General features: G+C 39.6%; 1 protein-coding gene across 12 annotated transcripts in view; it reads right to left on the reverse strand.

Moving 5' to 3' along the window:
• Positions 1-18,888, reverse strand: part of MCF2L (MCF.2 cell line derived transforming sequence like) — a 419,732-nt gene that overhangs the window by 113,443 nt on the left and 287,401 nt on the right. For 11 of the 12 annotated variants that reach the window (XM_033948040.1, XM_033948048.1, XM_033948047.1 and 8 more), the window contains 7 exons: positions 17,689-17,808; positions 13,607-13,723; positions 13,195-13,344; positions 11,790-11,914; positions 6,946-7,060; positions 3,586-3,705; positions 2,566-2,757 (listed from right to left, as the gene is read on the reverse strand). In XM_033948040.1, the coding sequence (XP_033803931.1) occupies positions 2,566-2,757; positions 3,586-3,705; positions 6,946-7,060; positions 11,790-11,914; positions 13,195-13,344; positions 13,607-13,723; positions 17,689-17,808 (939 nt within the window). The remainder of the gene's footprint in view (positions 1-2,565; positions 2,758-3,585; positions 3,706-6,945; positions 7,061-11,789; positions 11,915-13,194; positions 13,345-13,606; positions 13,724-17,688; positions 17,809-18,888) is intronic. The other variant, XM_033948043.1, reaches the window with a different exon arrangement.

Below are 18,888 nucleotides of genomic sequence, written 5' to 3' on the forward strand. Positions count from 1 at the left end.
CCAGAGAATGCAAAAATGCAGTCAACAAGAAAATGTATGTAACAGAGACAGGAAAAACAGTCATCTAATGACCTTTTAAAGGTGAGAGATAGGAGGTGGAAAGACAGGCAACTGGCAACCCTGGATTCAAACGTAGATGAGATGGAACAAAAGTTTCCCATGTGATTAGAACTAACAGGAAAATAAAGTCAAAAGTTTCACCTGGTACTGACAACTAAGACCTCGTGATAAGAACCCATACCTAGATTTACCATATAGACTGTAGACTCTAGACCACAGGTGTCAAAGTCGGTCCTCAAGGGCCGCAATCCAGTCGGGTTTTCAGGATTTCCCCAATGAATATGCATGAGATCTATTTGCATACAATGAAAGCAGTGCATGCAAATAGATCTCATGCATATTCATTGGGGAAATCCTGAAAACCCGACTGGATTGCGGCCCTCGAGGAGGGACTTTGACACCCCTGCTCTAGACTATAGTGGCCCATAGTTGGTTAAGCGCTGAATATTGCACTTAACTGGCTATGGTCTATCTGGGTTCGTAATGCTGGGTTCGTAACCCTGGGAATTCAATGTCAGAGACTGGACATGGCCTGGCATTGAATTTCTGGGCAAAAAGCTAGTGGTGGTCAGCAAAATGCTGAGCACTGTCAGCTGAATATCAACCCCATCCATGTTATAAAATGGCCACACAGATGTCAGTGCAGAGCCTAATAGTTAGAGCAGAGGATTCAGGTTCAAATCCCACTTCAATTGTTTGTGATTTTGTTTTGAAGTTGTGAGCTCTCCAGGGACAGAAAAACGCCTGCTGTACCTGCTGTACCTGAACATACACTGCTTTAATAGTCTTCGGGCTTGCAGGTGTCATAATTCAGGTACAACATAATTTTTTCTGTCCTAAAGAGCTCACACTCTTAAAAAAAAAAAAAAAAAAAAAAAGGCAGTTGACGTGGGATTTGAATTTTGGTTCTCAATCCACTGCAATAACCATTAGGCCACTCCTCAGATCTGCACCCTGCTCTGTTAAGCAAGTCCATAGTACCTGAAGCTGTCATAGAGTTTAGTATCCCTTCCTAGTTTCACATTCAGGGGATGCATTTGATTCATAAAAACATTAAAGGCTACCTTATATAGTTAGTCTTAATCTGGTGTTTCCTTTAATGTTCTCCTTTCCTGTAACACATTGTAGTTCCTCCCACTTCCCTTGTGTTCGTTTTCATGTCTTTTGTTCCCTAAATACATTGTTTGTCTTTCCCTTATTTTAAATTGTACACGGCTTTGAATTCTCGATAATGTGATTTAATCAAATTCTAATAAAACTTGAAACTTGAGAGGAAAGGGAACAACAACCACTTAATTCCTCCAGTGGACAGCTACTCAGTCAGAACACCTTTCTGTAACCTTGATGTGCCAAGTACCAGATCTAAATAACAACATCCATCTTTTTAGACCTGGACATCCCTTCCCCATCTGTGATCAGAGTTAGATGTCCATACTTTGGTCCTCCCTAGTCCCACTCAACCATGCCCAGACCATCCCCTCCTTGTCATATAGACATACTACACTGTTAGATATCCATATCCTGGCTTTATGGATTTGTGTGCCCATGCAATATAGACATTTACATGCCAGTTTTCGGTCATCAAAAACAAGAATAAAACTATCTATACAAATAGCAATTTTAGAAAGCCATTGTTACACATAGAAATCCACATTCCACACCACATACAAATTTCAAGACTACATGGTTAGAGTATGGTAGTGAAGGCCTGAAATATTGATTTGCATTCCTTCATTCTAGAAGGGGAACACATGTGGACAGCAAAATTTCCAACATTAGCTTTTAAACCTGCTCCATGTCAAGCACACATGCCAGTTTGCAAGGGCAGGGACAAAGACTGACAGTAATCAAGGACACCCAGATTGCCTTCCTCCCAGCATACAGGTCATTTTCCCTGGTTGTTTGGCTGGGGAGCAAAAGTGATCCCCATTTGCTTCTGCTCCCCACTAGACTACAGCGGAAACCGCCAGTAGGGTCCAAGTGGAAGCAGTAGGAAAGGCCCAGGCATCCTTTACATGTGTCAGGGGAAGTACCTGGCTGCAGTGACTCCTATTTTCAAACAACAGGATGCAGTGTTTTTGAATGTTTTTATTTTTTTGTAACATCAGTGCTCCCACTGGATGAACCAGGAAATGAACCTGCACTCCTGCTCATCCTTTGAAGTATTTTATAAAAGGGTTTGCAAGCAGCAAGCCTTTGAAGAACAAATGTTGATCTGTGCACATCATGACCTAGCACCCTTGTCATCCTATGCAAAATGGGCTTTTTATTCCATCTGCAGACACAAAACTACTAAACAGTAAATAGGAGGAAGACATTATCTATTATTTTTCAGCTGTGGCAACAAAGATTATTAAAAGAGGTTCAAAGGAATGAAAATGCATTCTTGCACAATTTAGAAAACTGTCCAGCAGCTTGAAAAAAAATATGACTTTTTATGGATCTTCCCTGGTTTTCATTTTGCTGACCTGTGTCATAAACAAGTGCACTTTAGATTTACAGTACCTTCTCCAGCAGTCTATGTAATTCTAAAGATTTATTAAGTAGATCCTTCTTCTTCTCAGATTCCTTCACCGTTTCCTCACAAAGTTGGTGGAGTTCGCTGCACTTTGGTAGAATAGAATCCACAGCATAGTGATTGTTTTGGATTAGTTGATCACCTTCTAAGGCTAAAGCCTTGGCTTTTTCTAGGGATTCCTAGGAGAAGAGCACCAAACAGTGGATTAAAAGTAGATTAACCATAGAATTTGTTCGGTAGGACATTTTATTAAATGTAAAACCAATTATTGTGTTCTGCATGTTATCATCCAAATGTCACAAGACAAAACATCACCCTTTAAATTGAATAAATCTGAAAATACAATGTCTTCATACCAATTAGCTAATAAATGTTCTTTGTAAATAGTTTCACATGCTTAGTTACCCAAAGCGGCATAGTGAGGGAAGGAGGCACTCAGGGCTGTGACGCATGGCATCACCGAGCTAAGCATTCCTCCTTCACCGTGTCCACCCCCTTGCTCCTTCCCCACCGCATGCGCCTCCCACTCCCTCCCGATACCTCTTGAAATCTTCGCCGGCTACTGCGAGCAGCATCTCCAACCTGCTGCTCATGTTGACTTAGGTCTCCCTCTGACATTACTTCCTGGTCCCATGATCAGGAAGTAACAAGTCAACTTGAGCAGCAGGTTGGAGATGCTGCTCGCAGCAGCTGGTGAAGATTTCAAGAGGTAGGGGTGGGTGAAGAGGAGGAGAAGTGCCGTTGTCCCTGCCAAGAGAGTGCCTGGGGTGGTCTGACCCCCCCCCCCCCACTTGCTACCCCACTGGTTACCCATATGTGTTTAAAATGAAAAAAAAAATATCCTTATCCACAGGAATAATTGCCCTTTTATAGAATGATATCTTTAAAAATAGCTGCTGTACTACATATGGAATAGTCTTACTGTTTTAATCTTTCTCTCTTTCTCTTTTTATTTAAAAAATAAGAATGTTATAGAGAGTTACAGATAATTACTGTTGGTTTCTTACCCAAGACTTTTCCTCAAAGCTGATGAGATCTTTCAGAATATGCTCTGCATGTGATGAGCTATTTCCCGCATCCGTGAAAGTGGCTAAGCGTTCAGAGACTACATCTAAAGCAGCTTTGACCTGAAATAAGAAAAAGATGGTAAATGAACAGAAATATGCAAGAAATGCAAGCAGGTACACCAAATCTGACAATAATTGAAGAAACCTGAACTTGGACAATGTTCAAACTCGTGGCCCGGGGGCCACATGCAGCCCGCAGTCTGTACTAGTGCTGTCCGCTCTTTGCTGTGTCCTCTGGTTCCCCCCTGGCCTCCTGCTCTTACCTTCAGATAATTACCGCAGCCTACAGAGAGGATTGCCAATGCTGTAGTGATCCTTGCATGCTCCCGTTGTCCTCAGCAGCACGTTCCCTCTGCCGTGATCCTGCCCCTGACATCCGAGGGGGGGCGGGACAACGGCAGAAGGAACGTGCTGCGGAGGCCGATGGCAGCCTGCAAAGAATGCTACAGCACTGGCGATCCTCTCTGCAGGCTGCGGTAATTAGCTGAAACCAGGGGGGAAGCTGGAGGACGCTGCAGAGAAGAGGGAACAAGCAGGCCTTCGGGGGAAGGGGGGGGGAAGATTTATAAACTATAAAATGTTTTACCTCATGCATAATTGTCATTTCTTTAATAAATACTCTTATGATCACAGCTATAATTTAAATAGAATTATTTTTCATTTACTTAGGTTTTTAAACTCCTATTGGTTATTATATAAATTATTTGTGAAGTGCTCAGACCAAGAAACCCATAAAATAGTGATGTCACTACAATGAGGTTTACCCCATTGTAGTGACATCACTATTTTATGGGTTTCTTGGTCTGAGCACTTCACAAATAATTTATATAATAACCAATAGGAGTTTAAAAACCTAAGTAAATGAAAAATAATTCTATTTAAATTATAGCTGTGATCATAAGAGTATATAATAATAAGTGTCACAGATTACCGAGTAAATTATCTCTCTAATTGGTAGTTCATTTCTTTAATAAGACATTAGTTTTTTTTTCTGCGGTCCTCCAGGTACCTACAAATCCAAAATGTGGCCCTGCAAAGGGTTTGAGTTTGAGACTACAGGTATATAGGATGGCTAACCAATTTGATTTACAGTACACACAATGTATAATGAAGAAAGGAGAAATGGCTGAAGAGTAGCAACTTGAGATGGATGTTATAATCGGGGGTTTTTGCATCTCCTACTGCAACACTAAATGGAGAATTCTAGTGTGAACCAAAAATTGGACAACACATGGCCTGACAAATAGAGAATCCATGTCTGGAAAACCAGAATACTGCTTAAACCAAATGCTTGCCTGGGAACGAATATTGCTTAGTTGAACCTCCTGAACTTTCAAAAAGTACACCAATTCAACTTTCTCTTAATTTTTTTTTCTTTTAACAGTTATTAAAAACAAAAGAAAAAAATTAATGTCCAATCATCTGGATCTTTGATCATCCGGACTATCCTCTGTCGAGGTTAGTCCGGATAATCGGCATTCCACTGTCCTTTATTCTTTGATGATTTTCAAAGTGATAACACGGACGTCAATTTACTTTGAGAAATAGTGCAAAACTTGTAGACTCTACAGTTATAGAGACTGAAACCCGCCCTTGCGATTGTCATCTTCTAGGCACAAAATGGAAGAAGAGCTTTAATAAATTCAATAAGCTAAACTAATGGCCTCTTTTATAAAGCCGCGCTAGTGGCTGCCGTGCGGCAACAGCCCCGAAGCCCTTTAAATCTCTATGGGCTTCGGGGCCGCTAGCGCGCCTTTGTAAAAGAGGCTGTAAATTGAATTCTGTGTTCCCTTCTTTGGAAAGGAGCCCATATAAGCTTTGTTTACTGACTTTCAAATCACTTTGTAATAAAACCCCAGCATTTATATATAAATTATTAATTCCATACTCTCCAAATAGAGTTTTGAGATCTAATGAACACAATTTATTGACTATTCCTTCACTGAAGGTTATTAATACAAGACGGCAGTTTATTTTTTCGGTTACCGCACCACAGACTTGGAATGCCCTTCCAATGTTTTTAAAGGAAGAACAGGAACTTGGAAAATTTAAAAGTAATTTAAAAACATTTCTTTTCAAAGATGCCTTTGAAAATTAATTTTAATACTCCACAGCCCTAACTAATTTTATCTTATAATCTTTTAATTGTTATTTTGTTTACCTTCTGTATCTTTCCCTTTTTGTTTCTACTTTACTATGTTGATTTGTATTTCACTTCCCTATTTACCCAATGTTATGAGTATGTTAAGTTAAATTTCAATCCCTTGTCATTATATAAATTTTGTTTTGTATTGTATTGTTTCCCATCAATATGTAATTTTAAACTGTTCATCGCTTAGAAGTATGATTAAGTGATTAATCAAAAAAACTATTAAACTTGAAACTTTCCCCCAAAGAAAATGGGAAACAAATTTAATAATGTTTTTCACTTCTTCCTCTCTTAGCTGAATTTGGCAAAAGACAAAAGGATCGAATTCTTGAACCAGCAGTACACTTCCCCCTCCCCATTCGCGGTTTCGGCAATCGCGATTTCACATATTCACGATTTTGGGGGGAGGGGGAAAATAAGAAAAATCCCCCATAATTTAGCCTTCCCTCGGGCGTCCCGGCCTTACCTGGTGGTCAAGCGGGCTTTTGGGGCAGGAGCGATCTTCCTACACTCCTGCCCCGTGTAGATCGCCAATAGGAAATGGCTGTGGGGAGTTCCCGTCGTAGTCTCGAGAGACTACGGGAACTCACGGCAGCTATTTCCTATTGGCGATCTGCATGGGGCAGGAGCGTAGGAAGATCGCTCCTGCCCCGAAAGCCCGCTAGACTACCAGGTAAGGCCGGGATGCCTGGGGGAAGGCAGGGTGGGTCAGAGAGAGGCGGGGTGGGTCAGAGCCGGACCAGAAGATATTCGCAGTATTTCACCATTCGCGGACCGGCTCTGTCCCTATCCACCGCGAATTCGGAGGGAGAAGTGTACTACATTCATGTTTCTGAAGTGCTACAGTTAGACAGTAATGATTAGAAGATTTTGTTTGAATAGTGCTAAATAAAGCAAAAGGTTTACCAAATATTACTAATTCTTAACAAATTTTTCTCATTTGCTTACATAACAAAACATAAGAACAGCCACACTGGGTCAGACCAATGGCCCATCTAGCCCACTATCCTGTTTCCAATCGTGGCCAATTCAGGTCACAAGAAACACAAATAGTACCAATATTCCATAAAATTTTTAATACTAGTAAAATTAATAAAGCATCAAAACTAATAGCTGCCTTATTATTATTTCACTTTTGCTAGATTATTTACCTCCCGAAAAGTCAGCTCAAAATTCCGTAGCTGTAAACATTGTTCAAGCTTCTGTTGATGTTTAGCCCAGAACTCACCAAAGGCAGTTTCGGTTTCATTTAATTGAGCCAGAAGCCTAGAAGACAATAAGGGAGCTATTAAAAATGATAAAAGGAAAGACAAACTACAAAAGTTTGGATACCTTCATATCTTATTACAAGGAAACCTGGCTGTTTAAAAAATTAATGGGTTAACATTCAGCAGTGGCAATGAAAACTTTTAAAAAAATAGTTGAACCACCAGAAGTAGGGTTGCCAGATTTTGCCGCTCTTAGCTCTACCCTTCTCCTCCACTGCCAATTCCAGACTTCATTCCTTTCATCTAGCTGCCCCCTATGCCTGGAATAAATTACCCGAGTTTGTCCGTCAAGCCCCTTCCCTTGTTTAAAAGCAGACTGAAAACCCACCTTTTTGATATAGCTTTCAATCCTTAACCCTACTCCTCTGCCCTCTAACCCAGCCAGCTGATTAACCGTTCCCCTTAACTGTATCCATGACATCCTGTTTGTCTGTCTTTAAGTTCTTTCAAGCAGGGGCTGTTTTCTTCTTCTTTGTGACTCTGTACAGCGCTGTGTACATCTGATAGTGCTACAGAAATAATCAGAAGTGTGGTCTTTGTTTCCTGTCATCTACCAGCTGTTACAGATGATTCCAAAAATAAAGGTTTTTTTTGTCTCAAGGAAAGCCACCTGCTCTGATCCCAAATTTCTTTGAAAATGATCTGAGATTTACCTTTGGCATATGCTTGCACTGATTAATGTGTTGCACTCATATGTTGAAAAAATTGAACATGAAAATAACTCTCTACTGGATTTTATGAACGGTCTTAAATTTGTTCAGTCTTTTCTTAGATGTCCTGCACAAGATAGTTTCATGTCACAAAAGATAAAGGAGTTATTAATGAGGTTGTGTCAAGATGGACTGGATGACCACTGTGATGTTTTTTTGTTCACAAGTAGTCTTGCTGTACACCGCATCTTTGGAATATTTGAAGATGTGTATTTGCATGGATGGCTTTAGTTGAAACTCCAAGTTGGGATGAAGTTGTTGCAACTGTGGCATATCTCAAAGGAAAGGAAATAAACTTTGATGAGAGCAAATGTTTTGATCAGGTCTGCATTTTGAAGAGATTTGTCGAGTCAAACCAAAATGAAGAAGACTTGAAAAAGTTATTGCCGCATGAGAAATGAGTGAAGTATTTCACGAGTGAGGAATGTTTCTCAGAACTTCTTATCACTGCAGAGGTTTTGCAATTCCAGCACATAATGCTAACCCCGAATGAATTTTTTCCCTAATGTAGAGCCAATGGACAAAGGAAAGAAACAAGTTTTTGGTTGACTCTTGTCAAAAGAATTTTGTTTGTGCAAAAACAACTTTAAGCATATGACCTGTAAAGAGTTTCACACATATCTCAAAAGCCAGCCAAAGTTGTTGAGAACTATTTGCTCTTTTCATAAGTACACAGACTCAGACTCGGCAAACTCAAATCCGGAAGTTTTTAAAATGTAGATTACTGTCTGCTGCTGTGATGTGAGTCACACTGTTTGCTGTGCGTTTATTAAATACGATTTAATCTGATACCTTGTCAACCTGGATCCCCTGATGAAGGCATGTTAACTGAAACACAGACCGTGTCGGGTCCCTTGGTTTGTTTAAAGGTGGTAATATTAACTGCATTCAATAAATGGTATAATAAACATAGCCTGCATCTTGTACACTGGTCTGCAGTTTTTCTTTGTTTTCCTTTGTACCTACGAGTATATTCATCGTGCTCCACTATCTTGATGTTCTTTTGTCCGGTTTTGGACCAGCACTTGAAAAATCATCCCTCCTGCTGCTGCTTCTGATCTGCAGTAGTAATGGCAAGAAGAAGAAAGGGTCTTGTATACTCCCTTTTTGTGGCATTCAAAGCGGACAACACTGGAGAATTTAAGTGACTTGCCCAAGGTCACAAGGAGCAGCACCGGGATTTGATCTCATAACCTCTGGATACAGAGGCAGTAGCTCTACCAGTGAGCCACACCTTCCACGCTACTCAAGAGAAACTAGAAACTTCTATTTATTTGCTTATCCAAAAATTAATGGGTGTAGATATAAGACCTTCTTAGATAGGACCTTAGCATTTCAAGCTGGTAGGCATCAATCTTGGTTAGGTAAATGTATTCAGCAAGCTATGTTATCCTATTGCTGTTTTCACAAATTAATTAAGACCACTTTGTTCGATAAGTTTATTATTTAATGAGAGTTTTATTATTGAATTTCTATTTTACAAATATTTGTATCTTTTACTGTACTATTGTATTTTGCTGATTGTCCAGCTCTTTTTAGTGTAAACCGCCTAGAACTTTTGGTTATGGTGGTATAAAAAAACAAAGTTACTATTATTATTAGTACTTAGGCACACACTGCCGGCTGTGCCAATCCTCTGCCCCCTTTGACAGTTTCTAAAACTTGTGATTCTGCTCATAAGTCACTTTATATCTGTGTGACCTGCAGCTGCTCTAGAAATCAAGTTTTACTTTGTGTGCTCCTTTTTTTAATATCAATGAAATGTAGAAAAATTGAATATATTTTAGGCAACTTTTGATAAATGAAGGATAGGGAGAGAGGGGAGACACTGGTGAAAGAATGAGGGAGAAGGAAGGGGTAAATGCTAAATGGGAGGACGAGGAGTTAAAAAAGGGACATGCTGGATGGAAGGGTGAGGAGAAACCCTAGAGAGAGAGAGAGGGGAGCAACACACTGGATGGGAGAGAAAGAGGAAGGACACACTGGATGGAAGTGGGAAGAGAGAGAGAAGGACATGTTGAATGGAAGGGATAGAAGATAAGTTAGTGAAAGACTAGGGAATAAGAGGTAAGGGAATGAGAGATGTGGTGTGAGATAAAAGAGACAGAAAGCAGATTGTTGCTGTTTTCTAGGTCTCGCTTTGTCTGGGTAGGTAGAACTGACATTTCAGCCATCATGCTGTGGCTTTCTTCAGCAAGATGGCTGAAACGTAGTAGGTTCTACCTACCCAGATGCAGCGAGACCCAAAAACAACAACGTTCATGATGCTAGCCGCAGAAGCCTATGAGAACAGAAATAGAAAGCTGTAGGTAGACAGTAAAAAGAGGGAAATTGAGGGCTATATTGCAAGAAAGAATAAAGAGAGGAAAAAAAATAAATTGAAGAACGCTGAAAGGAAAAAAAAAAAAATGTTAGAGATGAATGTAGTGAGGAGATGAAGAAGACAGGAGAGAGAAAAATGACAAATGGACACAAAACCCTGGTATGAGAGTTAAGAGAAGACAGAGGAAAGCAGACTACAGAGATTGGGATCAAGATGATTAGAAAAATTAAACAGCTAGACAACAAAGGTAGAAAAAAGAATTGTATTTTTAATTTTGAAAAAAAGATCAAAACTCACAACTGAAAGTCTGATATATCATAGGGACACCATGGAGGGCAAGTCGCACGGGGCACAATTATAGCTTGCTACGGCCCTGATTGCCGAGGAGAGGAGAGGGGCGGGGCCAAGGGGCAGTGTCACGCATCTTCTTTTTTGTCTTCACAATTATGGTAACCCTAACCAGATAGTATGCTAAAGCACACAACTGAATCACCAAGAACCACACAGTAAAAAGAAGGGTGTGGCAAAAGTTGGGGGAAGATGCAGCACACCCATACACACACTAGAGTATTTTCAAATTCAATATGCATTTTCACAGGCTTTTCCCCCTTGTCCAATTTGGTCCCATACAGTTACATTTTCAGGGTGTTATTTTGCCCTAGTCTCAACCCTTACAATGAGTCAGAAAGAATTATTATAGTTTAAAAGTCTCATCCTGTTCTCTAGTGGGAATGTTGCCACAATGTTGAAAGCCTTATCTATTTTTACTAAAACTAGCAATAATTAAGCAATTTCTGACTAAGTGAGAATAAAGGCCAATATCCCAAGAGAGTTGTTTATCAAGGAGGATGCATATTAGCAGAGAAAATTTCTACACCACTGGCTGATCTTAATAGAGCTAAAGTCTTGGCAACAACAATTTTATTTTATTTATTTGTAAGAATCTGACATACTACCAACAGCACTGGAAAAACACAGCTAAGCAGTTATCTTCTTTGAGCAAAGTTTAAGATTCCATTTTTTGATCCTCCAGTTTCCTCCTACAGTTTTTGAGCTTAACAGGAGCTTATTTCTCTTGGGACTACAGTGCCATAAGTAACTACATGTGATACCCTCACCTCCCCCCTAACACTTCCTAAGGTTTACCTTATCTGTTATCTAAGACCAACCAGCATGATCAATTCTTTGGAACCTTTCAAAACCTAGTGTGCAGGCCATCTCAGCTTGACCAGAAACTGTCACTGTTGTGTGATGATTGGGATATCCTTGTTACTTGGCTTTGGAACATCCCCAGCACCAGCTAAGGCACAGAGACTGGGCTCAGGATATGAATGCTGATCTACCACATAGTGGCACTCAGCCCTGGAACTGAGCTTTTGAGCAGTTCCCTAACATTCTCTTTTTATTGTTATCTATATTTAATTCCTCAAGAGATATTAGAGTTTATAACAAGGCTTCCAGAACCTGTCCTAAGGATACCTCATTTCCCACTAATAAATATACAACAAATAAATCTGCAAGAACTGTAGAGACAGTAAAATATACTTTCATTGTGGTTATCCTGAAAGCCTACATAGCTGTGGAGTTCCCAGGGCAGGCTCTAGAAACCTTTGTTAATACGATTTAAAATGAGTGTCTCATTTACCAACATCCAAAGCCCTCACACATGAGCTCTTGCCATCTGGCCTTCTCACCTCTCCACAGTGGTTTGATTGTCAAGTTGATCTTGGTTCATTTGATAGTTTGGATTCTCAGTAACTGGCTGTCTAATACTTCCAAGGATAGCATATCCCTTCTTTAATGCTAACCTCATATCTTCCTGTTAAAAAAAAAAAAATTACAGTCACTGCAGACATACAAGAGAAAATTGTTAAAAGAATATTTCATTGGACCATCCAGATGACTCAATGGCAGTTTTGCACACTGTTATGCTGGACACCAAGGCTTAAATCAAGTCTTTGGTAGGCAAGCCATCCCAGATGTCATTCAACGCCACTGTCTACTGGCCAAGTTCTGTGTGTTCATGTCCTGGATTACTGAGTTAACTGCAGTGAGTTGTTGCTTTAATAAAAGGCCTTGGGGTGGAAATTAAGAGAGAGAGGACAGGAGAAGAACTCCTTAGTAATACTAAATGAAAGCTTGTGGTACTATAACCTCAACAGAATTGTTCCAATTGGACTGAAAGACAAAAGCTGAAAGAAGAGTATACTAATGGAAAGCCATTTAATTAAAATAGTAATTTAATATAACAGAGATCCAAGAATTTTAGGACAACTGTAATGTGGAAAAAATAGTTCACTATTATCATCGCATCTTTTACACGGCATATTCATACTCAACATGCCTTGGCTTAGAAGTGAGGTCCATGCTTGTCACTGATTGTGCAAAACTAACCTATTTTGAGAAAATGCTCCCAACATGTCTATTATGATTACATTTCCAGGCTCTCATATGTGCTCAAGGGGTAATTGCAATGCACTCTCATGCAGAACGTCCCCTGTTCAATTTCCAAATCAGGTTTTCTGCTCCCTACCTCAGCTGGGGATGAGGGTATTGCAGAGACGGTTTTCACAGTCTCAATGGGAGGGAAATGTTGTGTCTATTTCTTAAAGGAAACACCCAGGGGTCAGATTCAGGGCCCATGACCAGAGTTGTAGAATAAACCCTGGTACATGGCCCCTGGCACAGAGTTGTTACTGGAATGATTAGATAGTTATGGATGAATGCTCAAGCTGCCAGAACCCAGACTTGGATCTGATTGAGCTAGAAGCAAGGAGGAAGAAGAAACTGCCAGGTCAAAAAAAAATACAGTTACTATCCCACACCTATTTCTTTTCACAATCATTTGTAAATTAATTTATTATCACTATTGCTCCTATCATACAGTAGTCTAAATTCTTATTCTCAGGGAATTTGCCTTCCCTGCTGAATTATTTGTTCCAATAGATTTCTAGATTTCAAATTCTATTGGTTGGCTTCACAATGATTTCAAAGAGTCTTGAAACTGGGCAGTCAACTCAGATGGTTTCATGGTTCCATCTGAAATATGAATGAGCTACAATTTTCGATTGAATGCAGCATCATAAGTGGTACACCTACCTTCATTCTGTCTTTCTTTTCAGTATGTGCTGTAAGAAGGGAGCTGGTTGACTGCACATCATTCGGAAGCTCAGTTTCAGCCAGTTCTGTCCCAAAGGACTGAAGTATCTGTGCCATCTGCTTCACCATGAGTGCAAAGTTTTCTATAGCCTTTAGGACACAGCCAGAAAAGAATTCAATATTTTCAATGCAAGACCACCCTTTTAATGTAAAAGCATACTAAGTCAACACTTCCAGCAGTTTCTATTCTTCTTCATAAAAAACACATCTTAATGCTAATCATTCTTTTGAAAATATATCTGTTCTGTAAATAAGTTCCTTCACCATTATTTCCTCCTGGATTTTACATTTACTCGAAAGCTCTTGAAAATAAAATTTAAAGGCCCCAAACCAATAAATCTTCCAAACTTACTGTGCGATGAGAAAGCCACCGATTGTGGCAATAATCCAGGGTACCACCCAGATCTTCTGTCAGCTGTGCTTTGTCAATGTAACTATGTAGCTCTGTTGCTGAACTCAGCATTATGATCTGCAATAGCAGAGGAATGGAATTTGCACAGGCTAGCCTCTTTCACAGAACATTATCCAACACAGAGGAACTCAAAGGTAGATTATTGCATACAGTAGTTTCTACCAAGAAATATAAATAGCATACCTATTGATAACAGATACACCACAAAGCCTGTCTAGCCTATATCCCCTACTTACTACATTAGTGAAGACTTCTTCTCCAGCATGAGGGATTTCCTATTGTGAAAGATGCACTGAACTTACCCTTTACCATCCTGAATTCCAATATTGTTTTTGCCTCCTCTTCCTTTCCTGAAAGGCTATTAGTGATCTATCCACCGACCATTCTGTATTCCCCCAGCCAGCCTAAATTCTGATCCCTTTTCTCTAGAGTAGGGACTCTTAACTTAGTCCTCCAGACATACTCAGCCACAATAAATATGCACGAGATAAATCTGCATGTACAAACTTTGCTGTATGCAAATCTATCTCATGCTATTAATCGTGAATATCATGAAAACCTGACCGGCTGGGTATTTCCCAAAGACTGGCTTAAGAACCACTATTTTAGAATTATCCAAAATTTATTAGCATCTCATACTTCTTGTGAATTGCTCTACTGGATATCTTTGCCCAAATATATGGGCTCTTGCATTAATAAGGTAATTTTATAAAGCATTTCCCACATATAAATCATGTTTAACATGTGGAAAAGGGCACTTATAAAATCAAAAAAGGTAGGTGCACAGAAATAATATGCCTAGTTTTGAGTGTTATTTAAACTGAAATGGTTGGTAGAAAATGGATCTTTGTCCCAACTTAGAACTCTCAATATGAACTTCCACAATTTATCGCTCTAAGTACAATTCTTTTATTATCACTCTTCAATTCTTCTTTGTTTTGTGTTATATATCATCAACAGAAGACCTCAGAGACACCACTCCTCCGTCCCATGTATTAGGTTTTTTTTTACCGGGGAGACTTATGTGTTAAATCCTCATAGTTCAAGGTTGAAAGTTCTATAGGTAAATTTTAACTAGTCTAAACCCAATGAAATCTTTTGTATATACTTTTATGTTTTTATTTCTTCAATATTGTTTATTTCTTATTATTTATCTTGTAGTAGTTAGTCTTTGCTATATGTAGATAGACTAGGTGGCTGCAAGGCAGGATTAATTTGTCGAGGGCCCCTAGGCACCCAAGTACACTGGGTCTCCCGCCCCGCCCCACCCCACCATGCGCCCAGGCGGAAACAGGAAGCTGCGTCAGAGAGAAGCTTTGGGCAAGCAGCACCGCTTGCACAATTATAGTTCCTGTTGCCTTTCTTACCCACGTTGCTTGCTTGTCTTACTTTCCGTTGATGGGGGGGGGGTGCATTGCCTATCAGGGTGGGGTCCACGTTGCCGATCAGGGGGGCCCGCATTGCTAATCGATGCTGGAGGGGCCCATCACCGTTTGGAAAAAACAATATTGATGCCCTCCTTCATCGGGCCCCCCTGACCATTTCGGGCCCTAGGCAAGTGCCTACTTGGCCTATTGGTTAATCCTGTCCTGGGTGCCTGGGTGCCTGGACCTGACATGTTTTGCTATGGCTTTGTCAAGGATCCATCCATAACCACTGTCATCCGACACTCATAAATATTCTTTGCAAGACCTAACTACTACAATAATAATAATAATAATTTATTCTTGTATACCGCCAAAGCCATAATAGTTCAAGGTGGTTTACAATGAGAAGTACTGGACAATCAGTGAAAAATTACAATACACATCATCAGAAATACATACAAGATAAAAGATTAAAAACAGTGAATCAGGTTACAAATTGATCAAACAACTGTGTTTTTACTAATTTTCTAAAAGTAAAATAAGATGCAGCACACATAATAATATTACCCAACCAGTCATTCAATTTGCCTGCCAGCAATGCAAGAGTTCTATCCAGAAATCTTTTAAAGCGACAAGCATTTACTGTTGGGTAAACAAACATATGGATTCTGCGTGCATGTCCCTCTCATACACGAAACACCTACCTGTTCTCCTTTCCCTCCCTGAAGGGCTGCCTCTACAAAAAATTCCTCGACCGATCTCTAGCATTCCAAGCGGGCAAATGGAACAAATGCCTCTCTACTCTCATCTCCAATTCCCCCCACTATCAAACATTCCGGAAGTTAACTAAAACCTACCTTTTTGACAAATTCCTCAGATTTATCCTCCCTCCTCCTCCCTTCCTTTCTGACCTCTCCCCCCTAGACCCTTACCGCCTCATGTAACACTGCTATCTGTAACGCTGCTGTATCTAACTTATAGCAAATGCAACCACTCTGAACATATAACCTAGCTGCCAAAATAACTTCACCGTATATTTATTGTCAAACATGTAAAGATAACTTGACCGAATATGTATCGTCTAAAATGTAAATGTAACATTAACGGAATTGTAACATCGCTGTAAATGTACAGTCTCTTCTTCTGTTAACCGCATAGAACTTCCATGGTAATGCGGTATACAAGAATAAAGTTATTATTATTATTATTAAAACGGTCAAAAAAAAAAAAAGAGAGACCAGGTACTCAGGAGCTATACCAAATATTGATTTAAAACAGATACAGGAAAATTTAAACAAGATAAGTAATAAGAAATAAACAATATTGAAGAAATAAAAACATAAAAGAATATACAAAAGATTTCATTGGGTTGAGAATAGTTAAAATTTACCTATAGAACTTTCAACGTTGACCTAAGAGGATTTAACACATAAGTCTCCCCCGTAAAAAAAAACCTAATACATGGGACGGAGGAGTGGTGTTTCTGAGGTCTTCTGTTGGAGTTAAGATATGATGACATATAATACAAAACAAAGAAGAATTGAAGAGTGGTAATAAAAGAATTGTACTTAGAACGATATATTGTGGTAGTTTTAAGTGTTATGCATAGAAGCTACTATGGGCATAATTTGGGCAGAGCTGTGAAGCATATGTGTATTATTATTTTTTTTTAAATACACACACACACAGAGAACACACATAAATACTGTTTCTTCAGAGCATGGATTTGTGCACTACTGGGGCTGATCGAGGGGGTGTTTCATAGGCATCTTTATTAAACAGGCACCTTTGTGAACTTTTAACATTGAGATGCTGTTATAAAATTAGCTCCAACAAGAATACTTTCTAGGGCATAGTCAAAAGCCTTACTGAACCAGAATCATGGCTGCTTGTGGGGTCCCTAGAGCATGCAGACAGCCACTGAAATGGGCCTGGGTTGCCGCTGTTAGGAATAGCTTTTGGGTTAAGAGAAAGAAATCCATGAAAAGTTAAAAAAAATATATATATATACGATAAATAGGGGAAATGGGCTTGTGATGATCTAAGTATTTTTTGTTGCTCCAGATTCAAGGGATTCTGGGATTTATTGTGAGATCGTGGCCTAGCCTGACAAACCACTGCCACCTCTCCCCCCCCCCAAAGCCCTAACAGAGGAGGGGGGGGGGGGACAGCAACACTCCCCTATTTAGCTCACTTTTGCTTGCAATTTAAATTTGGTTTAAAAAAAATCAGTACTTAGAAATCATGATTTTCTGCAATTAGATCTATAGTGAGAAACTCATTCACTTCACTGAAAGCTGAATTTATAAATACAATCCTTTTGTCTTTTCTCCATATCTTTGCTACAGCTGTCCTAATCTTTTTGATGGACACAATCACAGATTTTCCAGCATCTGTTTGCTAACAGCACTTGAAGGTAGGGCATAAATATTCCTGGGGGTGAAGATAAAGACTTCTACTTATCAAGAAATATTAGAAACACCTTCATAATAGACAACCGACTCCAAAAGGAGGAGGTGGGGAGGACCTGTAAGATAAAGTGCTTGTAGCTGTACATGCAAAGATAAGATGGAAATAACTGCTCCATCTGCACTTTCTAGGACTTAAAAAATGTGACTGGGTTATGGTCCAGCAGTGACAAAGGGGCATACTCACAGGTACCTTCATTTTAAATTCATCTCTGCTGAATTTGAAAGCGATGTCGGAGAGTGTACGGTGGAAAAGCCCTGTTGGACGCAGAACAAGCACCAGCTGCAGGTTGCCTGGGAAAGATGCCTGCAAATGGAATTAATCAGTCCAGTCAAACCAATTTCTTTGCATGTTACAGCACGTTTTAAAAGCTAGTAAGTGTGTTAGGTATTCAGGGACTATTTAGGAAGCCAGTAGAAACTTTAGCATAGCTCATCTCCCAGAACCTTACAGCAAGATATTATACTAAAACATTGTTTTCTGGGAATTACTATTACTATATGGCAGGGGGTCCTCAAATCCAACCCACAGGGTCCATAACCCAATTTGGTTTTCCAGGACTTCCACACTGAATATTGTATGAGATCTATGAAGCAATGAACGCAAATAGATCTCATACATCAGTGCTCTCCAACGCATGGCCTCAGGGCCGCTTATAGCCCCTGAAGTCCTCCGTTACGGCCCTAAAAACAGTTTGCTGAAATGCTCTTCAAATCCTGTAAACGTGTTAATTTCAGTCTTGTCCACTTGATATAGTATTTGCAAACAATCTATTAAGGGTCCCTTTTATCAAGCTGTGCTTGATGTTTTTAGTGCGAGCCAGCGCAGTAAATGCTCCAACGGTCATAGAATTCCTATGAGCATCAGAACACCTACCTGTACCCCATCAGCCTGCGCTAATAACCTTTAGTGCAGGGATCTCAAAGTCCCTCCTTGAGGGCCGCAATCCAGTCGGGTTTTCAGGATTTCCCCAATGAATATGCATTGAAAGCAGTGCATGCACATAGATCTCATGCATATTCATTGGGGAAATCCTGAAAACCCAACTGGATTGCGGCCCTCAAGGAGGGAGTTTGAGACCCCTGCTTTAGTGCAACTTCATAAAGGGGGGAAGGGGGGCAAGTGTGTTTCTCAGGTGTCTCATTTATGGAATTTGCTACTATTGACAATCCAAGATAAAGTGAATTTTTAAAACATCCTTGAAGTGTTGTCGAATCAATATTATTAACTTTTTTTTTAATATAATCTTTATTGATTTTTAATCTAAAAACAGTGCCAAACAAATAAAAGAACAGTAGATATTACATACATTGCACTATTATCTGTACAGGTAACATATATATCATTCAAGATTTTCAGATTTCCTACATTTAATAATAATATATA

Source organism: Geotrypetes seraphini, chromosome 6 (assembly GCF_902459505.1).
Source record: "Geotrypetes seraphini chromosome 6, aGeoSer1.1, whole genome shotgun sequence".
Classification (NCBI taxonomy): domain Eukaryota; kingdom Metazoa; phylum Chordata; class Amphibia; order Gymnophiona; family Dermophiidae; genus Geotrypetes; species Geotrypetes seraphini.